General features: G+C 42.5%; 1 protein-coding gene across 2 annotated transcripts in view; it reads left to right on the top strand.

Annotated features, from left to right (window-relative positions):
• The window catches only part of LOC126481268 (protein farnesyltransferase subunit beta), an 83194-nt gene that overhangs the window by 5421 nt on the left and 54119 nt on the right, over nucleotides 1–23654 (top strand). For both annotated transcript variants that reach the window (XR_007587541.1, XM_050104894.1), the window contains exon 2: nucleotides 22930–23073. Coding sequence is in view for 1 of the 2 variants with exons in the window: in XM_050104894.1 (XP_049960851.1) it covers nucleotides 22930–23073 (144 nt within the window). In the remaining variant the exon portion in view is untranslated. The remainder of the gene's footprint in view (nucleotides 1–22929; nucleotides 23074–23654) is intronic.

The raw sequence follows: 23654 nt of genomic DNA, 5'->3' as shown, positions 1-23654 counted from the left end.
ATCACAGGCTTTTAACTGCTTGCTGATGTCTGACAGACAGCACAGTAAGAAATCCAGGTTCCTCATAAATAATTCAAAATTTCCCAGTGGGGATCTATATACTGTTACAATTAAAAGTGAACTGTTTTTCAGCATTAATTCACAAGTGTGCTGATCACTACAAAATCCACTTGTGTCAATGCTTTTGAATTTGTGTTCTGTCTTAATATATCCAACAACTCCTCCTTTTGGCATATTAGTTCTGTATGAGTAAGCTGCTAGACTGTAATCTTTTATATGTAGGCCTAGCTTATCTAAGCCTGTGGTTATGTGGTGCTCAGACAGGCACAGGATGCCTATCTTTCACTCTAAATTTTGCAAGCAGGCAAGAAGCTCTTCTACCTTTGTACTCAGTCCTCTAATATTTTGGTGGAATAAGCTAACCATACTTTTCTGTGCATCCTTGTGGGGCTTTTATTTTATAGTGACTTCTTTCAAAACAGGGTGCCTGAAATTTGATTCTAACCTGAGAAAAGGTGCCCCTCTGGCACCAGTAACCACAGTGATCTTGCAATGTGTGATGGTGGCCCCCATATACATTTCCTGCAAGAAGTTCAGCCGACCTGTCTTTCCCTCTCCTTTTCAGGTGCAGGCCATATCTAGTATAACCCCATCTCCCAATTATAACTATAGTTCTGCTAGATGACAGTTAATTGCAATGTTGCAGAGAATGACAGCTGCAGAGCAAGAGTTGACATATGCACTGCTGAGGTTATCACTTTTGTGCAGTGTCTGAGCACTCAGTACTCAGTGATTTAGGTGTAAAACCAATTGTCAAGTAGTTTATTGGCAAAAGTTATGTATTGGATCCCCCTTGCATTTTTGTAAGTGTTGATACAAAGTACCTACACAACATACTATAAAATACTGATAGCAGTTTTATCTACTATCTAATGTACATATTCTGAACTTATCTTGCTATGTTTTTATAATGAAAATACCATAAAAGGTGGCAAAGTGCATTTCAATATGGTACAAGTGTAAGCATTAGCCTATGCTACAGGTCAATCTGTTACCACAACCGTTATTTGCCATTCAGACTTGTCGGTTTGCCAACTCTCAACAAAATTACCATCTTTCAACATGTCCTAGACTTTGGGCTACACTACAGATCAGTGTGTACAATTCATAGGAGAAAAGTACTGTATAGTAGATTCATGAACAGTTACCAAATCACAGTGTTTAGGGGGGATTAATTGAAGAATGCTGGGGAGAAATTTGTAAAGCACACATTGTTGATGGAATATCTAACTTCGTTCTCACAGCATTTTATCAAGTTTCCCCTCAAACAAATAAGGTCAAAATGGAACAGAAACGAGGAAAAAAGATTGGATATCCCCTGGAATTATAGCATCTTGTGCTAGGAGGAGATAATGCTATGTGATTCAGAGCATAATATTCAAGATTTAAAACTACATTGCCACCAATATGTCAAATTGCCAATTTGAAAATTGAAAAAGCACAACTCTTGAGCTACACTAAAAAACTAGAACCCCCCCTCCCCACCAAGAGTAAGACAAAACTATTTAGAACATAATTGACAAGAAACGGACAAAAGTAGCCATCCAAATTAAATTAAGCTTCCAGAAAGTAGCTGCATCATAACTCCCTTATATTTCTGTTGTTCCCCACTTTCAACAACACTTGCTTGTACGTGATTATCTTCAACCACAGGATCTCATGCCTGCTCACAAATATCCTCAATAAAATAACATATTACATATCAACAAAGCTTCGCTGCCCTCTGGGGGATAACAGCAGGAAGTCTTCTATCCTCTCGTATGAACGTAAAGGGGTAGAACGTATCAATTCTCTTTCATCATTATAACTCTTATTACAATACATCACGTAATACATCGTAGCTTCATGCATTGAGTTAAACAATCAAATAACTACCACTTACGAAAAACAGAAGGCATAGACAGAAAAGAATAAATGGTCGGGAAAGAGGATGCAGAGAGACGAGAAAGAAAATAAAGAGAAGGTAGAAAAAGTTCATTCCTTTCGAACCACAATCCGGCTTGTCACACAACGTCCTATCGTTTTCGGCAACACAAGTGCTAATCGTGTAATTATGACTGTGTATGCGCTTGGGGCCTAAAGTTACCTAGTACCAGTAGTAAACAACAGACATCACCAGGACTGTCAGAATCCAATGGTTTGTCGCTTTTCTTACAAGGCCTAAACACTGATTTTGCATCTGTGCCTGGTCTTGCAATAAAAGCAAACTCCCATCAAGGTAAAAAGATTTATTGTGCCAACGATTTCAGAAACCTTGCAGATGCGGTATGACGGCACAGGGCGTTGCAGAGCCCTTTAAGTGCTCACATCTGTATAGCGAGGAGAAGGAATCTACTTTCATCATAGAACGGAGAAATGATGCTTATAGGAAAGATGAGAGAGAAAAGAGTTGATCATGACACAAAAACGGAACGGAAGAAATTGCCATGAACTGCTGGGAGACTCTGTGGTTGCCAAACACATTGTGCAAGCTGCACATCCCTGGAGATTAACCAAAAGCTCTCAAAAAAAATCTTAATAAACTTCTCATCACATCAACTACGCATGACATACCTCGGCAACAACAGAGTGTAAAACGAGGATAAGAAATTTATGGTACTACACATGTTTAACAGAAGTGTATTTTTAAACTAACATACATCTGAGGGGCTTATCTAGGAATTCAGCATATCTCATGGTAATTAGACTCACAAAAATTTAATGTTCAGATCGTTCTTGTAAATAAAGTAACATCCTCACAAAAGGCAATAACTGTATAAGATGCAAAATTTATGCTATTATTTACTGATCTCTAAGTTCTTCTCTGGATAAATGGCTGCAAGGCCTCAGCACATACCAACACTCACAGTACAGAAGAGATGGTGGCAGCAGCAGTGCGGCGACTGAGGGCCGTATGCACACGGTACCCACACAGAAGCGGCACGGGCGGCTGGCTGCATGGCGCTGAAAGTACGCGCCCTGGATGTTGATGCTGGGACCCAAACACAGATGGGAGCGGGAAGCTGACTACCGGTGAATTTGGGGTGGCAGGGAAGCAGACCGTGAACAGCGCACTCGTATGCCCAGCGAGCCAAGGCACTGGCTAGGATGCATCGCGCATATTCCTTTCGCGCGTCGGTGCCCGGTTCGAAGGTAGTGGGATTCGACCGAGAAGATGGGCCGACTGCGACCGTCAAATGGGGCTGGAGCGCACGCCGTGAACACGTACGCTGTGGAGTGTATCTCGGTGGACTAAGCGGGCACGTGTAAGAGCAGCTCGCTGCGAGAGGCAGGCAGTAAACTTTGCACTGGGCCCTGGTATGTGCGGTCGTAGCATCTGACATGGCGTCGCAGCCGGCACGCTGCAGCGCCCAGGCTCGGCTCGTAGTGGAATAACAGCGGCTGATATTGACCGGCCACACACCGTCAAACATGAACCAAAAATAAATGGCCCCCATATGGACTGAACGGTGGTAATGAATTGCGATGCTGACGCAAATGTTAATATGTACGATCCCATTTCTGCTCACCAATGTTAATGTATAATGTATACGGTCAGTGGGGGGGGGGGGGGGGGGGAGGGAGGAGGTTGTTACATATGCCTCATGATGAGAGTGTGCAGGAGGTTGAGCGTTCAGGTTTTGAGAATGGGCATCCAGGGCTGCCATTAGATGTCAAAACAGGAAATTAAGTACAATAAAGAGGGTATATTTCAATGTACATTGTGCAACGGACACGCCTAGGGTCAGAAGTTACCAGGTTTAGGCCAGTCTAGGTGGTCGAACAATTAATTGAAATGGGCAATGGAAGGGGAAGCGGTTCATGTTAACTTACGTTGGTGGCTGGTCGTGAAAAGCAGAGGCAGAGGCTCTGCCTTCCAAAAAAACATCTGTTTTGCTTGAGGTCTGGATTACAAGAGAGAGAGGGAACTGTGTTCCGCACTGCAGAACACTCCAGCGTCCACACACTTAACCTGTATCCCATGCATGCTATTGGTAAAAGCAATTGTGTGAATTCGGTAGCAGTTTCAGCAGAGTTCTCAGGGCATCTCTTGTCGGCAGTTTTAACTGGACAGAACTGCATCGGTTTTGAAAGACCGGCAACTTGTGTCAAATAGGCACAACGTAATTTACTCTAGGAGTAAACTTGTAAAGATTTGACTGGGCCTTTGAAATAAATTTTTTAAGCCAATTCCCTAAAATATTCCTTGACTGGCTGCTACCATGTACAGATACTTACGCATAAGGTTTTGCATTCTGGCCTGAACTGCTGGAGTTTGCAGGCATGTATGTGTGAGGTGTGCTTAGTTGAATGAATGAATGAATGAATGAATGCCTGTCATGAACAGTGTGTGTTTCTATCTTTTGATGAAAGCTGTGGCTTAAAGCTTATGTGGAAGTGCCTTAATTGTGCTTGTCTGCAACTTTGCGTGTTGCCTTCACAGTATGTAGCAATCTGTCTTTTCCCTACATTTTTGATATTCCTACATGGAGTTTCCATTGTTTAAAATCACACAACATTGGCTGAGAGCAACTTTCCGCTCTCATTGGGAATGGCAGAAGCACTGAGGAGCCAGAGTTGATGCCCAACGTTTGGCGTTTGTCAGCCCCATTACTTCAGCCAACAGACTGTGTCTCAGGCATGAAACTAGTTCCTCAGAATGGGGGAACATGATGTGGGGGACTCTGGGGGTGTTTGACAATTGGTACTGGGCCAACTCTTGTTTTTGATCTACATATTTGATCTTCCAATTACATTCAATAATAATACAATACTGTAATGTTTTTAGAAGAGACAAGCATTCTAAACAATGAGAATCCAAATTCAACATTAGCAGACACAGCTTGGATGATAGCAAAAGATGCCACAAGTGATTCTCATGTAAGATTAATATTATCCAATTTCAAGTGAGTAAACTGCAGAAGCATCCTTGGTAAGATACCAAAATTAGTATCACTTGTTAAAGGTAATAATGCCCAGACAGTAATAGAAACAGAAAGTTGGTTGAAACCAGAAGTGAATAGCAATAAAATCCGAAAATTCAGTTGTAAATTTACAGCACAAGGATAGATTATATGCCAGTGGTGGTGGCGTACTTATTTACTGTAAAGAACTTGATAATACCTAGTGAGGTTATTATGGATTTCAAATATGAAATAGTCTGGATGAAATTAAGCATCTAAGGTGGGTCAGACAGGGTAATTGGATACTTTAATAGCCCACCTGCATAAGGAGCTGTAGTGGCAGAACACTTCAGATACAACTCTCAGAATGTAATGAGTACTTGTTTGATCATGCTGTTGTAATATTGGGAGACTTCGATTAGCCAGCTGTAGAATGTCAGAGTCATGTTCTCAAAACTGGTGTCGGAGATGTGGGTTTGTGAGAGATTATTCTGTGTGTCTTGTCAGATAATTACTTTGTGCAGATAGTTACAGAACCAAGTTGTGAGGGTTATTTTGTAGAACTAGCAAACAACAGGCTGGAACTTTTCGAATCAATTAGTATAGAATAGGGCATCAGTGATCGTAAGGCTCAGATAGCATTAGTCATTGCTGGTGTTAATGTTAAGTAGAAAAACATTTTTGCTTAGTAAGAGTGACAGGATATAAATCCATACACATTATGAAGATGTGTGTTCTCCACATCTCCTCCTAAACACGAGACCAATTTCAACAAAACTTGATACACTTATCACTTGCTGTCTGGAAAGAATCATTTTGGGGGTAAGAATCACCTACCAGTTAGAGGGGTGGGGGTAAAAAAGTAACATAGACACGCAAGTAGCCAGACTATGTTCATCCGATTTTGGAGAATGAGAGCACTTAATGATTGCAACAAACATTACACAGAATTTGAAACCTTTGTGAAACTTTTACTCACTGGCAATCCCCACAAAATGATGAAAGGAAAAAAAATTATTGTTTACTACATTTTCACTGGTCATGTAGTAAAAGTGCTGCATCATGCATGCTATTTTAATTTATTACTTCTTTACTACTGACTCTTTTTATAATACATTTTGCAGTGAGCATCCATATATACCACAGGATGTACTTGTAAAATTGCATCACTTATGACACAAGAGTTCAGGGGATATGATGTAATAAACATAGAGCTGCCTGAAAATGAAGCTGCAGGGCAAATTTCGTTACAGACACAGGTGATCCATATGTGCAAATATGTGTGAATTACATTAAACACACTTGAAATATGAGAGAGGCATGTCTATGCAAGCAGAGCTATGGCTAAAAATTTCCTTGTAAGCCCCTGGATCGATTTCAACCATATTGAGTACACACATTACTTGCTATCTGGAAAGAAATCCTTTGGGAGAAAGTACCAGCAACTTCTTATTTGGGTGGAGAGATAAGGAGGAAAGAGAAGGGAGGAGGAGGAGATGGACAAGGGGGATATAAACAGGTAGTAGGGGGTGTAGTAGTGGACAGAGAGGGGTGGAAGTGGAGGAGATGGGAGGAAGGCGTGAGGAGGAGTGGGACTGAAACAGGGATAGGGAAATAGACAGAGAAAAGGAGGAGGAGGAAATGGCAGAGAGAGGGGAGATGAGCAGATGCACATGGGGGGGGGGGGGGGGTGAGGTGAGCAGATGGACTGAGAGGGGCTGAAGGAGATTAATAGGGAGTAAGGGATAGAGGAGAGGAACAAAGTGAGGGGCTGGAGGAGATGGGCAGAGGGGGGTGGGGATGAAGCTGTTGGACTGAGAAAGGGGAAGAGGAAATTGTGAGAAAGGGAAGAGGAGGAGATGGACAGGGACAGGGAGAGCTTAGAGGAGGAGATGGGCAGGGAGAGGGGGCAGGAGGGGATGGAAAGGGAGGGGGATGAGAAGATGGACAGAAAGAGGAGGGGGTGGAGTTAGAGGAGAGGGGTGATGGACAGAGGGGGGAGGAGCAGATGTACAGAAGGGGTAGGAACAGGTGGACAGAGAAGAGCAGGAGGGGATGACCAAATAGAGGAGCAAGAAGGAGGTGGACAGAGAGTGTGGTGGGGGGGGGGGTGGAGGAGTTGGATGGTGTGAGGGAGTGGAGAAGATGGACTGATAGAGGGGAGATGAGCAGATGGACACAGAGGGAGGGGGAGGTAAGCAAATGGACTGAGAGGGGCAGGCCGTAGGGGGTGGCGGAGATGGCCGGGGGGGGGGGGGGGGGAGAGAAACAGGCAGACAGAGAACGAGGGAGAAAAAAATTGGCAGAGAAAGGGAAGAGGAGGAGGTAGACAGGAAGAGGAAAGAGGAGGAGATGGACAGGGAGAATGGGAAGGAGGCGATGGAGGAGGAGTTGGTCAGGGAGGGGGGAAGGGGAGATGGACAAGGAGAGGGGCAAAGATGAGTTGAGCTAATACAAGACTGGAATGCCGGGTATTCAGCTAGTTGCAGATAAATCTGAACCGCCAACGACAAATATTCAATTCTGATGCTGGAGATGTATAGCACAAATGTGGAAAATTGAAAATATTATTCAGTATGCGTTACACAATTACTTGTGAAGAAAAGTTTTAAATGATTGAAAAGGCCCATCTTGGTTAAATAATTCTGTTAGAAAGTTGCAACAAAAGCAGAGAGCACTTCAGCACAGATTTAAGTGAAATCAAAGCCTAGCTGACAAACAAAACCTGAACAAAGTGAAATGAGTGTAAGGAGAACAATGAGAGAAGTGTTCAGTGATTTTGAAAGTAAGCTTTTGCTACCAAATCTGAGTAAAAAATGTAAGCAGTTTTGGGCTTGTGTAAATTTAGTAAGCAGATTGGAATAATCTATTCAGCCCTTCTGTGGTTGTATTAGCACAACAGAAGATGACAAAGAAAAGGTAAAAATATCAAATTTCGTGTTCTGAAACTCTTTCTTTCCAGAAGATTGTAAAACAGTTCCTCTCTTCAACCAAGATGTGAATGCCAAAATGGTAGTATTGAAATAAGTAATAACAGAATAGAAATGCAACAACAAGTACTTAATAGTTGAAAGGTATCTGGGCCAGATGAGACACCTATGATTGTACAGAGATTAGTGATAAAACTCTCTCCCCTTCTAACAATATTATCATTGGTCATTAGAGCAATAGAGGGTACCCAGTGACTGGAAACAAGGTGTAGGTCATTCCTGTTTCCAAGAAAGGTTGCAAGTCAGACAAATATAGTGATAGGTCTATGTTACTGACATAAATCTGTTGTATAATCATGGACAATGTTATATGCCCATGTATTATGATGTTTTTCAGATAATGAAAATCTGCTTTATTAAATCAATATGGATACCACAAACAATGATCTTAAAAAATTCAGCTCAGTCTGCTCATGTACAAGATCCATAGCGCACTAGACATCATGCATTTGATACAGTTACGGACTGTTGTTTAGTGAACAAGATATGAGCTTACTGAGTATCAGACCAGATCTGTAACTGAATTCAGGGGTTCCTCAAGATCGAGTCAACATGTATTTCTTAATGGAACAAAATCAACTTAAGTAATATCAGCTATACTTCAAAGAAGTATGATAGGTTTACAGTATATATAATGAACTAGCGGATAACAGCAGAAGCTCCTTCATGCTGTTCAAAGTCAATGTGGTTATCTGTAAGGAGGTAGCGGTGCCAGAGGACAGTAATGAATTACAGGAAGAGTAGTGGAGGAGTGATGATTGGTACGGGACTATCAGTTAACCCTGAACATAAATAAATGTTATGTATTGTGAATAAGTATGCGAAGAAATCCAGTGCTGTACGATTACACTATTGATGACAAATCATTGGAAACAGTAACTTCCATAAAATATATGGAAGTAACGATCTGGAGTGACCTAAAGTGGGATGACCTCACGAAACAAATTATTGAAAAAGCGATGCCATCCTAAGAGCCATGTAATTCATCCATGAAAGAAGTGGTTTGCAAAACACCTGACTGATTCTTGAGTATAGCTCATTGGTCTGGGACCCAGCAGGTTGGATCATGGAAGAGAGAGAGTCCAACAAAGAGCTGTATATTTGGTCACAGGTTCATTCAGTCACATGATAGCCTTGCAGAGTTGCTCAAAAACCTCCAGTGGCTGATGCTGCAGGAGAGGCATTGAGCATCAGAGACATTTAGTATTTAAATTGCGAGAGAGTATGCTCTGTGAAGAGTCGAAGAGCATTTTACTTCCTCCGCCATAAAATCTCGCAAAATGGTCATAACAAGAAAACACAAAAAACTAGAACTGATATGGAGGTTTACCAACAGTCATTATTCTCATGCATCACCCACAAATAAAATAGGTAAGGGGGAGGGGGGGGGGGGGTAGAAAGATAGTGGAGCCAGAAGTATGCCCAGCCACACACTGTAAGGTGGTTTGCTGAGTGTGAGATGTTGGTCCAAATCTGACCTTTTGACACCAGAGCTTGACATTAAATGGTCATACATTAAATGAAGCACAGTGTTTGAAATTTGTAGTCAAGCAGGATAACACGTTGAAATGGAATCAGCACGTGGGTAAACTAATTAAGAGGCTTGGTGTATGTGTTGTGCCTTTAGAAGCATCTCTCATTGTATTAACCTGAGCAGTGGCTTATTTTGCAAAACTTTCACTCCCTGTTGTCTTCAGAATTATCTTCTGAGGCAGTGTACATAAAGTAAATCAAATACATTTTCAGAAGACGTGACCAGTAAGAATATTGTGTAAAGTAGATGACAGTACATCTTGCAGGAGCATGTCTAAGGATTTTTGAATTATTTCTCTCACTTCCCAATACATTAACTCCTAGTGGTTTTAGTTTGCCGATAGTAAAAGTGTTTCAGCTGAACTGTAATTTATACAGTCCTGATTTTTTTAGTCTTCCGTCTCCTGACTAGTTGATGCTGCCTGTCATGAATTCCTCTACTGCACCAACCTCTTCATTTTAGAGTAATACCTGCACCCTATGTCTACATCTACATCTATGTGGTTACTCTGCTACTCACTTTAAAGTGCGTGGCAGGGGGTTCAATGAACCACCTTCAAGCTCTCTCTCTCTACCGTTGCTCTCTAGAATGGTGTGCAGGAAAAATGAGCACTTACATTTTTCTGTGTGAGCCCTGATTTCTGTTATTTTATCATATGATAATTTCTCCCTATGTAGATGGGTGCCAACAGAATATTTTCGCAATCAGAGGAGAAAACTGCTGATTGAAATTTCATGAGAATATCCCGTCGCAATGAAAAACGCCTTTGTTTTAATAATTACCACTCCAATTCATGTATAATGTCTGCGACACTGTCTCCCCTGTTTCGCAATAACACAAAATGAACTGCCCTTCTTTGAACTTTTTCGATGACTTCTGTCAGTCCCATCTGAAGCGGATCCCACACCGCACAGCAATACTCCAGAATAGGGTGGACATGCATGGTGTAAGCAGTCTCTTTAGTAGACCTGTTGCACCTTCTAAGTGTTCTGCCAATGAATCGCAGATTTTGTTTTGCACTACCCACAACATTACCTATGTGTTCGTTCCAATTTACGTTATTTGTTGGATGTCTTTCAGTCTCTGTCTTCTCTTACAGATGTACCCTCTACAGTTAGTTCTCTCTTGTACCATGGAAGTTACTGGCTGATGTCTTAAGGCATATCCTACCAAGTTGCCAACTTTGGTCAAGTTTGATGTTAAGTTACTCACTGTTCTCATTTCTGCTGCTTCTCATTACTTTGGTCTTTCTGCAGTTTGCTTTCAATCTTTTCCAAGTACATCTCCTCCTTGTGTGATTTTTGGCAGTGTTTACTATTATCTGCAATTTCCTGCAGAACTCAGACTTTCTCCTCTGTCACTTCTCTTGCCACCCCACACTCTCCCGTAACCCTTTCTTCTGTCCCTTCCCTGCAACAACGTTCCAGTTCCCCATGGTTATTAGAGTTTCATCTCTCTGTACATACTGAATTACATGTTCAATATCTTTGTAACTTTCTCTCTCTCTTCATCCTCTGTCTGTGACTTCTTTTCAGATTTTCTGGGTTTCCTGCTATATTTAAACGTCCACCCTTCCTTGCTCTGACTTGTAGAATGTTATTCCTTCACTGATCTTTCCATCTTTTTCTCATCGTCAAATCACCACTGGCAGTCCCCTCCTGGATATCTGAATGGGGGACAAATCCAGGATTTTTTTGTAAAATGATGCTTTTTTTGTTATAGGCCACATGCCCTGTGGAGACATTATTTTTCTTTAGTGCTGTGGTTTTCACTGCCTCTTGCATCTTCATGCCATTGATTGTTGCTGATTTTTCCACCCATTAGGCTCCTCTACCATCTTTGTCAAGGCTGTGCGCAGAACAAAGTTGACTACTTGTGCTCTGATGTCGTTGGCCACCATTACTGATAATTTTTATTCAAAATTTAAGCAGTTGCTGGGGTTGAACCGGGGACCCACGACATTTTGATTGCTAATCAAAGACACTACCCCTAAACAAGGGTGCCCCCCCCCCCCCCCCAGCCATAATACATGACACAAAAATAATTTTCTACTCAACATTGAGGGCATAAGCAGAGTAAAATCCCAGTAACTAGATAAGATTTTTAAAGTTATGAGATTGATATGGCTCCAATCAAAGAAACCCCTCCTGAGATTGAAATTCTAGTTAAACCAAGAGTATTAATTTCTGGATTTGATCTATTAGAATCCACCTATGATATAGAGAAGAGCACTCTGCGTAAGAACAAACATTGAAAACCATATGCTTGAGAGGATATATCTAACACCTAGTCGAATCAAGTATCTCACCTTGAAACTTGTGTGCAGACATAAACACAACAGCAGTCTCTGGCAAGTGAAGCCACACTGCCCTGTCCTGCCAGTGCCAGTTTGTGTGTGTGTGTGTGTGTGTGTGTGTGTGTGTGTGTGTGAAAGAGAGAGAGAGCGAGAGCGATAGCGATATGCTTTTGGCGATTACTATACTGGTCGAAAGCTAATTTGTGACAGTCTTTTGGTTGTGCCTATATGCGTAGCAACTTTCCTTTTCATAATATTGTTACATTCCATCCTGTATTTTCCATTGTTTGAGTCTGACGCCTTGGGTTCGCTGTCATCAATAATCCTCCATACAGACTGTTTCCAAAACTTAAGGCCTCCATGTGGGTCCTGGGGTTAGAATAGGCCCGAAGTATTCCTGCCTGTCGTAAGAAGCAACTAAAAGGACTCGCACACCTTTCAGCTCTATGAGTTCAGGTCCCATTCTATGACTTGACTTGCCACTTTCAAAATTCTACAGAACTATGGGCCGTATGGGGAAGGATGCCTTAAGTGGTGCACAAGTTATCCATAGTGCACTTGGATTCCATCTCCTGAATCTCTTGTCATGGCTTTGCATATCCACCTGCGATTCAACTTTTTCAGCGAGGACACTTTTCGGGATATGTCATCTTCTTCTGTTATCTTCTCTCCTCTCTCACCTCATGACAATATTGGATTTCTCTGCGCCCAATATCCAGCCCAGTAGCCAGTCCGTTGTGGTGGGTCCATCATGTACCCATTTGGTGGTAGCCCTCTAACAACACAGGGATCGCACTGCTGATACCTGAGCTGTAAAGTCCCCACACATGCCAAGGAGTAGATGCCTGTCTTCCTGGGGCATCAGGACTCTTGGAAACGGCCATCATGCCAGTTGGCCTTTGCTGTGGGTGGGTGGCGCCTGTGGGGAGAGCCCTGATCGGAGTGGGTGGCATCAGGGTGGATGAGCTGCAATGAAGCAGACTAAGTATCTCTTGTTGGTGATTGTACGGCGCCAGCAGTCTCTAAGAAGGGCAAGATCAAATACAATGCCGACAGATATGGCCCTAAATCGTTTCCCTCCCTTGCTACTCCATGGGAGGAACGTAGGGCTACTGAATGGAGAGAGCCATATTCGCCGTGGTTTTTAGTCTGTATCAGAACTAATGGGGACTCCTTTCTACCTACAAAGCCTCAGTTTTTCATTGAACACCTAGAGGGTAAGTTTGGAGAACTGACAGCGCTGTCCAAGATGTGAAACAGCTCAGTCTTGATTCAGACAGCATCCCCAGCCCAATCCTGAGTGTTGCTCACCTGTGATGAGCTGGATGATATTTCTGTTTTCATCAGTCCCCATAAAAACCTCAACATGGCCCAGGGTATCATTTTCCATCACAATCTCCTCTAGCAGTCTGACGACGAGTTCTACGCCAATTTAGAACGGTGGGGTGTTCATTTCATTTGGCGTGTTCGCAGGGGACCAAAGACAATAGGGTTGGTAGCGGTGCCTTCATATTGGACTTTGAGGGTGATTCATTGCCTGAAAAGGTCAAGGTGATGGTTTACTGCTGTGATGTTAACCATATGTCCTCCCCTGTGCAGTGCTTTAAGTGCTGGAAGTTTGGGCTCATGTCTATCCGCTGCACTTCCAGTGCCACATGTTGAGACTGCGGACGTCCACTGCACCCAGATACTCCATGTGTGCCACCTCCCACTTGCATCAGCTGTAGAGAGCACCACTCCCCCTGCTCCCCAGACTGCCCAGTACTCTAAAAGTAGTGGAAAATCATGGAGTACAAGATCCTTGACCGGTTGACTTACACAGATGCTAAACGTAAATTTGAAAGATTACACCCCATTTGGTTGACGTCAACATATACTGCAACTACGTCACCATCGCCGTCCTAAGTGCCAGTTTTTCATCACTTTGCCATGAACCGTGGGCCCTCCAGCCCACCAAAATACATCTGCCCACTTGGTGGTAGGGGGAAAATCTTCCTCTGTTGCTCCCAAAGCACCTACTTCGGGAGCAAGCTACCCCCCCTCCCCCCCAAATGCAGGGGACATAGGTCCCATCCCCCAGCCAGACAAGAAACAGCTTCACAGTCGTCCTCCGTGCCTGAAGCTGTTTCAGAGAAATCTTCCGAGCAAGCACCTAAAGAGAAGCGAGAGAGCAAGCAAACTAAGTAGTAGTCTGCTAAGAAATAACGACCCTCTGGTGGCCCCAATACCACCACTCCCTATCAATTCTGCATCTGAGGTTGCTGTGGAGATCTTAGCATCCCCTGTGGACCTGGATCTCACTGATGCCTCGTCCAGCATAGAAATGGCTACAAATACTCAATCAGTGGCAGAAGGTGACCCTGAGGCATAACCTGCCTCCTTGCATGCTTCATGCCTTCCCAGACTCATGATGTCATCATCCTCCAGTGGAATTGCGGCGTTTTTTTTTCTACCACCTGGCTGAGATACGGCAACTCTTAAGCTTTACACCTGCTTTCTGCATTGCCCTTCAGGAATCCCGGTTTCCGGAAATGTGGACCACTGCCCTCCATGGCTATAGGGGATATTCAAAGAACCGTAGTAACTATAATAGTGTCAGGTGAAGTTTGTGTCTATGTCCTGAACCCAGTATGCTGTGAACCTGTGCCCCTTCAAACCCCTCTTGAAGGTGTGACTGTCAGGATAAGGATGATGCAGGAAATAACTGTCTGCAATGTATATCTTCTTCCAGATGGTGCAGTACCCCAGAACGCATTGGCTGCACTGATTGATCTGCTCCCTAAACCTTTCCTACTTTTGGGAGATTTTAATGCTCATAACCCCTTGTAGTGTGGCACCGTGCTTACTGGCCGAGGCAGAGATGTCGAAAATTTACTGTCACAACTCGACCTCAACCTCTGGGGCTACCACACATTTCAGTGTGACACATGGCACATATTCGGCCATTTATCTCTCAGTTTGCAGTCCTGGTCTTCTCCCTTCTATCCACTGGAGAGCACATGAGGACCTGTGTGGTAGTGACCACTTCCCCATCTTCCTGTCACTGCACTGGTGTCTGGCCTTCAGACCCCTGCCCAGATAGCCTTTAAACAAGGCAGACTGGGAAGCCTTGATCTCTGCTGTCACCATTGAATCATGGTAACACTGATGTGGTGGTTGAGCAGGTAACTGCAATTGTATCTGCGACATAATGCAATCCCTCGTGCTTTAGGGGGCCCCCGGCGAAAGTGTGTCCCTTGGTGATCACTGGAAGTCGCTGAGGCAATTAAGGAGTGTCAGCAAGTTCTAAAGTGACATGACTGGTACCCTTCCCTGGAGCACCTCATAGGCTTTAAATAGCTCTGTGCCTGCGTTCGCCAGCTTATCAAACGACGGAAACAGGAGTGTTGGGAGAGATAAGTCTCGACCATTGGATGGCATACCTCACCTTCCCAAATCTGGGCAAAGATCAAAGGAGTTTTTGGGTACCAGCCCCCAACAGGCGTTTCCAGTGTTAACATAAATGGTGTATTATCTACCGATGCAAATGCAGTTGTCGAGTACTGTGCTCATGCCTCTGTGTCACAGAATTACCCCCAGCCTTCCACATTCTCAAACGGCGGATGGAAGTGAGTCCTCTTGTTCACTACACGCCACAGTGAACCCTATAATGCCCCATTTACAGAGTGGGAGCTCCTCAGTGCCCTTGCACATTGCCCCGACACAGGTACTGGGCCAGATCCGATCCACAGTCAGATCGGCTGACTACAAGCGACATCTCCTCGTGATCTTCAACCGGATCAGGTGCGATGGTGTCTTTCCATCGCACTGGCGGGAGAGCACCATCATACCAGTGCTCAAACCTGGCAAAAACCCGCTTGATGTGGATAGCTTTCAGCCCATCAGCCTCACAAACATTCTTTGTAAGTTGCTGGAACGTATGGTGTGTTGGCGGTTGGGTTGAGTTGGAGTCATGCGGCCTACTGGCTCCGTGCCATGGCAGTTTCCCCCTGGGTCACTCTACTACTGATAATCTTGTGTCTCTTGAGTTTGTCATCCGAACATCCTTTTCCAGATGCCAACACCTTGTTGCCGTCTTTTTTTGATTTAAGAAAAGCGTATGACACCACCTGGCGAAATCATATCTTTGCCACATTATACGAGTGGGGTTTCCGAGGCTCGCTCCCAATTTTTATCCAGAATTTCCTGTTGCTTCTTACTTTCCATGTCCAAATTGATGCCTCCCATAGTTCCCCCAATATCCAGGAGAATGGTGTCCCGCAGGTCTCTGTATTGATTGTCTGTCTATTTTTAGTGGCCATTAACGGTCTAGCAGCAGCTGTAGGGCCGTCTGTCCCACCCTCTCTGTATGCAGACGACTTCTGCATCTTGTACTGGTCCACCAATACAGGTGTTGCTGAGCAGCGCCTACAGGGAGCAGTCATGGGCTCTAGCCCACGGATTCCAGTTTTTGGGTGCAAAGTCATGTGTTACGCAGTTCTGTTGGCATTGTACCGCTCATCCTGAACCAGAACGTTACCTTAATGATGATCCCCTCACTGTAGTGGAGACATATCAGTTTTTAGGACTGGTTTTCGATGCCTAATTGACTTGGCTTCCTCACCTTTGTCAGCTTAAGTGGAAGTGCTGGCAGCTTATCAATGCCCTCCACCGCCTGAGCAACACCAGCTTGGGTGCAGATCGCTCTACGCTGCTGCAGCTCTACAGAGCCCTTGTTCAATCCCGCCTTGACTATTGGAGTCTGGTTTATGGTTCGGCAGTGCCCTCAGCGTTGCGTTAACTCAACCCAGTGCACCACTGTGGCGTTCAACTAGGGACAGGGGCTTTTAGGATGAGTACGGTGACTAGCGTCCTGCCAGAGGCTGGAGTCCTTCCATTGCAAGTCAGGCGTGCACAATTGCTCGCCAGTTAGGTTGCACACGTTCTTAGTTCTTCCGTGGACCTGAATTACTGTCTCCTTTTCCTACCCACGGTGGTTCATCTCCCCCATTGGTGGCCCAGTTCAGGGGTTACAATTGCAGTTTGCGTCTGATCCCTTTTATCTGAACTGGAGTCCTTGCCTTTACTGCCTATACTCAAGGTCCATTCGCGTGCACCTCTGCGGTGTACACATAGGCCGCGGCTTTCCATGGACCTTTCACATGGCCCAAAGGACTCAGTGCACCCCGCGGCTTTCCACTGTGACTTCCTCTTGACGTACTGATGCCATGAAGTGGTTTACACTGATGGCTCGATGGATGATGGTCAAGTCGGCTTCACTTGTGTCCTTGGAGGACATATTGAATAGCATTCCTTGCCTGATGATGGCTGCAGTGTTTTCACTGCAGAGCTGGTGCTATGTCTTGTACTCTTGAGCACATCCGTTCATGCCCTGGGGAGTTGTTTCTTCTGAGTACTGACTGCTTGAGCAGCCTACAAGCTAGCGACCAGTGCTGCCCTCGTCTTCCATTGGTAGCGACCATCCAGGACGCCATCTATGCCCTGGAACGGTCCAGTCGTTCGGTGGTGTTTGTGTGGACCCCGGGTCACATGGGAATCCCAGGCAATGAACTTGCTGACAAGCTGGCCAAACAGGCTACATGGAAACTGCTTATAGAGATCGGCATTCCCATAACTGACCTGTGTTCATTTTTACACCGAGAGGTTTTTTGACTTTAGGAGACGGAATGGCATAGTCTCAGTACGCATAACAAACTGAACGAACTGCGTGCCATTAAGGAGACTAAGAATGTGTGGCAGTCCTGCATGCGGGCCTCTTGCAAGGACTCTGTGGTTCTCTGTCGGCTCCACATTGGCCACGCTTGGGTGACCCATGGCTACCTCCTGCGCCGTGAACACCTGCCTCAGTGTCGATACGGTGCCCAGTTAACAGTGGCCCAGATTCTGGTGCACTGTCCCACATTGACTGCCCTGCGAAGAAATCTTTAGTTTCTGGACTTGTTGCCACTAATGTTGTCTGACAACGCCTCTTTGGCTGACTTAGTTTTACGTGTTATTCGGGAGGGTGGGTTTTATCATTTAATCTAAGTTTTAGTGCATGTCTTTTTTCCCCTCTGTGTCCTCCATCCTAGTGCTTTTAGGGTGGAGGTTTTAATGTGTCACATAGTGACTGGCTTCTCCTTTTTATTCTCATGGTCAGCCAGCCATGGTAATCTATTTTGTCGTTTTAATCTCTTCTACCTGTTTCTTGCATTTCTGTGGTTTTCTTCTCCCCTTCTGTCCGTGTAAGTGTTTATTGCCCTTCCGTCATTCTTTTGGTATTTTCTTTCTCTCTGTTTTGTGTTGTCAGTCTCGCTTGTTTTATTCTCACCATTGTGGGATTGTTTTATTCAGAACAAGGGACTCGTGACCTAGTAGTTTGGTCCTTTCCTCTTCTTTTAAACCTACCAAAACTTTTGGGCTTGATAGTTATGAAGCAGTGCAAAGAGAGATGAGGCTGTGGCTCTGTCAACAAAGTCAAACATTCTACACTGACAGTATCAACAAATTGGTTTCTTGTTGGCAGAAATGTGTTTGTCATCAGGGTGACTACTTTGAGAAATAAGTATGTAGACATGAAGAATAGAGATTTAGAGTGATGATAACATTTTATTAAAAGACATGTTCTATACAATGTGATTTGCAGTAGGAATTTTTATTTGCCAAAATCAGTTTTTAGTTTTGTAACCCATCATCAGTTAAACAGAGGGTCAGTCAACTGTTTGTACATTGATTTTTACAAGAATCCAACTGTATATATTGTAGCAGAAATATAAAACTACTTACATTATGTACCTAAGTAACAGTGACATGCATGTCAGTTAATACAATAGGATATGAAAACTGTTCTTCACATAGTATACTGTTGTCATGTATGTTACTGCTGTCGAATCTGAGAGAGTGACAATTCTTGGCCACGTTTGACATTACTACCATATGGTGTAAACATGGAACTGACAGGTAAAAGGGATTACATTACCTGTCTTTTGTTATTTTTAAGATCGTATTTATATACGTCTGTGACATTCAATAATATATGTAAATTACAATCTTTAGACAATAGGCATATGTAGGTAGAATATACAAAAGGTATAAAATTGCAGAATAATCCTACAATAATGTTAAATTAGACAATTTTACATGCAGGACATGACTCTCAAACAAAATTATGTGATTAAAACACTCTTGAAGTTTTGTACATACTAGGGTTGGAACGTAAATAGTGGCAACTGCAAAAATATAGGTTCAGTTATTACCCCAAGTTTATAGCACCTCACTAAAATTACAGGTATATTAATGCAATTTACCTTGTCATGAAAGAAACATAGTGAATGTTTCCTCCTTATAGGATGTCACTATTTTCTTGTGCCACCTCCTGCTTTTAATGTTTTAAAGCAAATGGAGCACCATAGTTCACTGCTACCAAACTTTTTAAAATTCTTCCAAACTAGGAATGCTACCATTCTGCAATACAACTGACATTTGAGGTAGGGTTGCCATGTTCAGAAATACAGAAGCTGGGCTCGGCGTTATATTTAACCGGAAATCTTGCCCTAAAAGCTGATTTGTTTACTTTTAATAGAAATGATCAAGTGGATATTTCCAGTCATATATTACTAAATAATCAATTACATTCAGTATTCTGTGAGAGCTACCTTAAGTGCATTTAAATTAAAAAAAGAAAAACAATCAGTCAACAGCATCATAATTGGGTGACAAGTTCTTTATTAAACAAAATAAAAGATGATGCATTCTTCTGGGATGGAAATGAAAGATATTCAGTAACTTTGGTCTTTTCAATCAGACTTATAAAGAAATAACAAAGCATTAATATTTCTCATCTGAACCCCCTTTATCAAGAATATTATTTTTCTTGGAAATCATTATGTGGAATTATTGACAGGATCATTTTAAATTTCACATCATCATCATCTCTGTGATTTGCAATTTATAGTGTTTTCCATTGGGCGTTTATGAAAGGAAACACCCTTTTGACCTTGGCATTTCACCCTTGAATTGCAAAGTAATATTCTACCAATTTCTGGGCGCTGATGACCTCGCTGTTTAGCGCCCGTAAACCTCAAACACACACACACACACACACTCTACCAATTTCAATAATTGGTATATCTGTATATCCTTATGGTATATCTCCTAATTCCTCCTTATACTTTTCCCCATGCTCATGTCATTAGTGTGAAACATGCCTCGGGTGTGCGTTCACTGCTTCATCACTAAAAAGCCTAACAAAAGTTGGACAGGCTGGACTTGTATGTATTTGGCTGGACACGACTATAAAAGTGGGGACACTAGGCTACCTTAGTCCAAAGACAACAACAAGAAACCGCTGCATAAACCAGGTGGGGCAAGTCTTGCACACTGGAGCTACACACCTACCATCTAATAGGCCATGCCACAGAGCAACAGGTATGTTATCCTCTCTGCAATGCTGTACCGATTCGTGTCATGTCTGTTGCTAGTTTCTAACTATAGGTGGTGTTATTGTAATAGTGCTGATTGCTTTTTCCAATTCCTGTAATCAGGATTTCAAAGCAAAGGAAATTTTACAAATATGCATTACTTGCTTTTTTAAAAAAAGTTTTATTTAAAAATCAAAAGTTTTATCACTGCTGCCAGGGCAAATTGATATGCTATTTTTTATGCATTGTTAGTGAAAAGTGAAAAAAACCTCTTAGAACTGATACCAAACAAATACCGGTTATTCAGAACTAAAATATTTGTGTCTGTTTTAACCATTCAGTTTTTCTCATCCCTACCACAAACAGGCCACCCTGTTGGGTGTGCCAGACACTGACACAATCACCTCCGTGGCCTCTGACAAGTGCCGTTGACTATGGGCTGCATACAGAACGGCTTGTGTAGAGTGTATGGGGTGGGGTGGGGGGGAGGAGAGGAGAGGATATGTCTGATCTCTGAAGTATTGCACATGTGGACACTATAAACCAGCAGTACGCCTGTGGTCTCTTCGATCAAGAAATATGCTGGGAGAAACTGAAGAATCACAGTACTTTCTAAATGTTTGCATTATTTTGAATTATTTCTTAGCCTGACAAGGTCTTTTGCTTAATTTTATTTCAGTCTTTAATAATTGTACAGACTGGAAGGTGGCTGTTATTGTTTATGGTCCAGACCTGAAGTAAAATATCCAATTGCATAAAACATGTATTTGATTCTGTTGTTCTCTTGATTCATCCTAAGATATATGGAGATCATTACTAAGTGACGGCCATGGCTAATTGATTTGGCTTTCACTTCACCTATCCGAATTGAGGTATTGCTTTTTTTAAAAGGATTTATCATAAAACTCTCAAACTGGAGCATGCAACATGTTTGATAAATTCACTCGAAATTGCAAATGTCATCCCATTTGATAGATTTATGACTGTTAATGGATTTAGCCTCTTAATGAGTCACCATCAGAAACAGAATGTTTTTATGTAAATAACATATGAAGTAGTCATGATCATGCCTACTCATCAGTAGGCATGACAATTGATTTTAAGTGGCCACAATGTGTGCTAGATAATGACCTAACATGTTACTTCCATAAGAAGATGCTGGTTCTCATGATGGCTCATTAGTTTACATACAGGTTAACTGTCATTACTCGACAAAATGCATTCGAGACACGTGTCAGTAAAAGAGTGTCTACCATGAAATTTGTGTTGGTAATTTAAATTTACTAGAGCAAAGCTGAGATCCAATATAATTCGTTTGTAGAAATAGTTTGTCTACCTCAAGTAATGTACAAGGTGGTTATAATTATAATTAAACTTACGCCACTTGAGTCAGTGTAGGTGGGAAACTACATAGCATATGGATACCCAACTTTGTAGGAATGATGTTCAGACTGTGTGCTGCAGAGTTTCGTTGTTAGTTGTGTTAGTGTCATGACATCCATTAGGCACAGGTACTGGTACAGTAACGTATGGTTGAAACACAAGTATAAGTGTGCATTCCAGTTGTAGACAGTCAACGTGGGTCTGGGCAAGGTGAGCAGGGCTTTACTTGTTAAGCTATTTTATCAGAACAACAACCAATATCTTCTTATGAAAATGACACATTGTCTTTCTCTAGCAATACACTTGACGAGTATCAAAGCATTAAAGGAATACGGAGAGGTCCTCTTTCAGCACCGAGCATGAAGAAAATGATTCGGAAGTTCAACAGATGATGAACTAGCGGTTTGGGGATTGCTCCTGGGAGAGGTTGACAGCCAGTTGCGTAACAAATTGCTGAAGAAGTTGCTGTTGCCATGGTTGAGAATGCAATGTGCATTCTTCAAGCAGTGCACGAGCTGTCTCATGATAGCTGAACATTCGCTGGTCCACAATTCGAAAAGTGCTGCAAGCAGTTGTGAAAGACTATATGTAAAAACTTCCAAGATGTCATCAATGCAGATGGTTGTCACATTGAGCAACATTTGTAACCTGGAAGGTAAACAATGTTACTCTCTCATGCGGAAACAAAATGTGTTTCTTTCAATTGGCTTATTCATTATTTCTCTACCACATGTCCTTACAAAGGTTTCCACCTTCTTTTTTTGGGGGTGGGGGCGGAGGGGGAAGGGGGGGGGGCGGTTGACCAGCCCTATCAGATAGTGAAAATTTAATCATAATCACCTTGTATTCCATGGTCCTATTGTGTTAAGTATTTTTGAGCTTTCTGTTCTGCACAATAACATTGAATGTTATTGTAATGGCGTAGTTATCGATTAAGTTGATAGTACCACGCGGTTTTATTTTCATGTTGGTGTTTGAGAGGTAAAGTACCAGACTATGAATCCAAAGGTTTTGGGCTCAATCCAGGTGAGTTGAGTCCTAATAGTTATGTAATCATAACTTTGCACTTTTGTCACCCATGGCAATGTTTGCCGATGCGAAAAATGCAGAGTTGTACCGTGGCTGAGTGTCAACAGTACACTATTGGTCCTTCTATAAATAGCAGGGTCAGTTCAAAAGTCGGAGGAAGGCAATGTGTGGTGTTCAAACCAACGTTTGGGTTGATGATAGCTTTACCTGTGATTTCTTTGCTATTTTCATTGTGATGTATACACTCTCATTTCAGCAGCCTCCAGTAACATTCCAGATGCTGTTGGTGCATTGCTTATGCATTTTTAAAATTGTAATTGTATATTATTGAAGCTAATCTTATGTCCGTTTCCAGCAAAAGGTTGAAGAATCAATTGAAGACCTTTATGATACCTTCTCAAAGATAGCAGAGTCAGATGCTGATGCTCCTTTGTTACTTAGAAGACAACATGAACATTTCCTCAGAACTTTATTGCGCCGTTTACCAAAAGCCTACCAAGTAAGATATTTGTTCATTATTTTGAATTTTAGTAACTAATTATTTCTTCTAGATTGAAAAACCATGTGACATAAATGGATTTCATTTGAAATAATTATTGGGAAATATATACTTTTGCTAGTACATTTCAGGCTAGTTCTTATACTCCAGAAATCTATGTAATATTTCATTTTGTCAAGTTAAATGAATCTTCTGAACTTGTTCAGATTTGGCTAGCTTGGGTTATTGGATTTTGAATGCAGTGCAATTAAATAATGGAGTGTTTACTGTAAAATACTCTATTGACATTTTAATCAGTTGAGGAAGCAGTCTTATTAGTCGGCATTATTTGTTTGAAGGTTTGAATGGGAAATCAAAACCACTACAGTATTAATGCAACAGAAACACTCGTATACTGAAGAAATAGGTAAATAAACAGTGAAGCTTGCAATACTATTGGCAACAAAGCATTTATCATTTCAGACCAACCTTTTCCATAGAAATTTTGCTGTATCCTCTCTCACAACCCTCTTTCAGGTTCAGTGAAGACTGTGAGAAGTGGCACGAGGGAGTAGACACATGTTTATACTCTGATGGACTAA

The sequence above is a fragment of the Schistocerca serialis genome, chromosome 5 (assembly GCF_023864345.2).
Source record: "Schistocerca serialis cubense isolate TAMUIC-IGC-003099 chromosome 5, iqSchSeri2.2, whole genome shotgun sequence".
Classification (NCBI taxonomy): domain Eukaryota; kingdom Metazoa; phylum Arthropoda; class Insecta; order Orthoptera; family Acrididae; genus Schistocerca; species Schistocerca serialis.
Note: the sequence above shows the minus strand (reverse complement) of the source record. Positions and strands in the feature narration are given on the sequence as shown.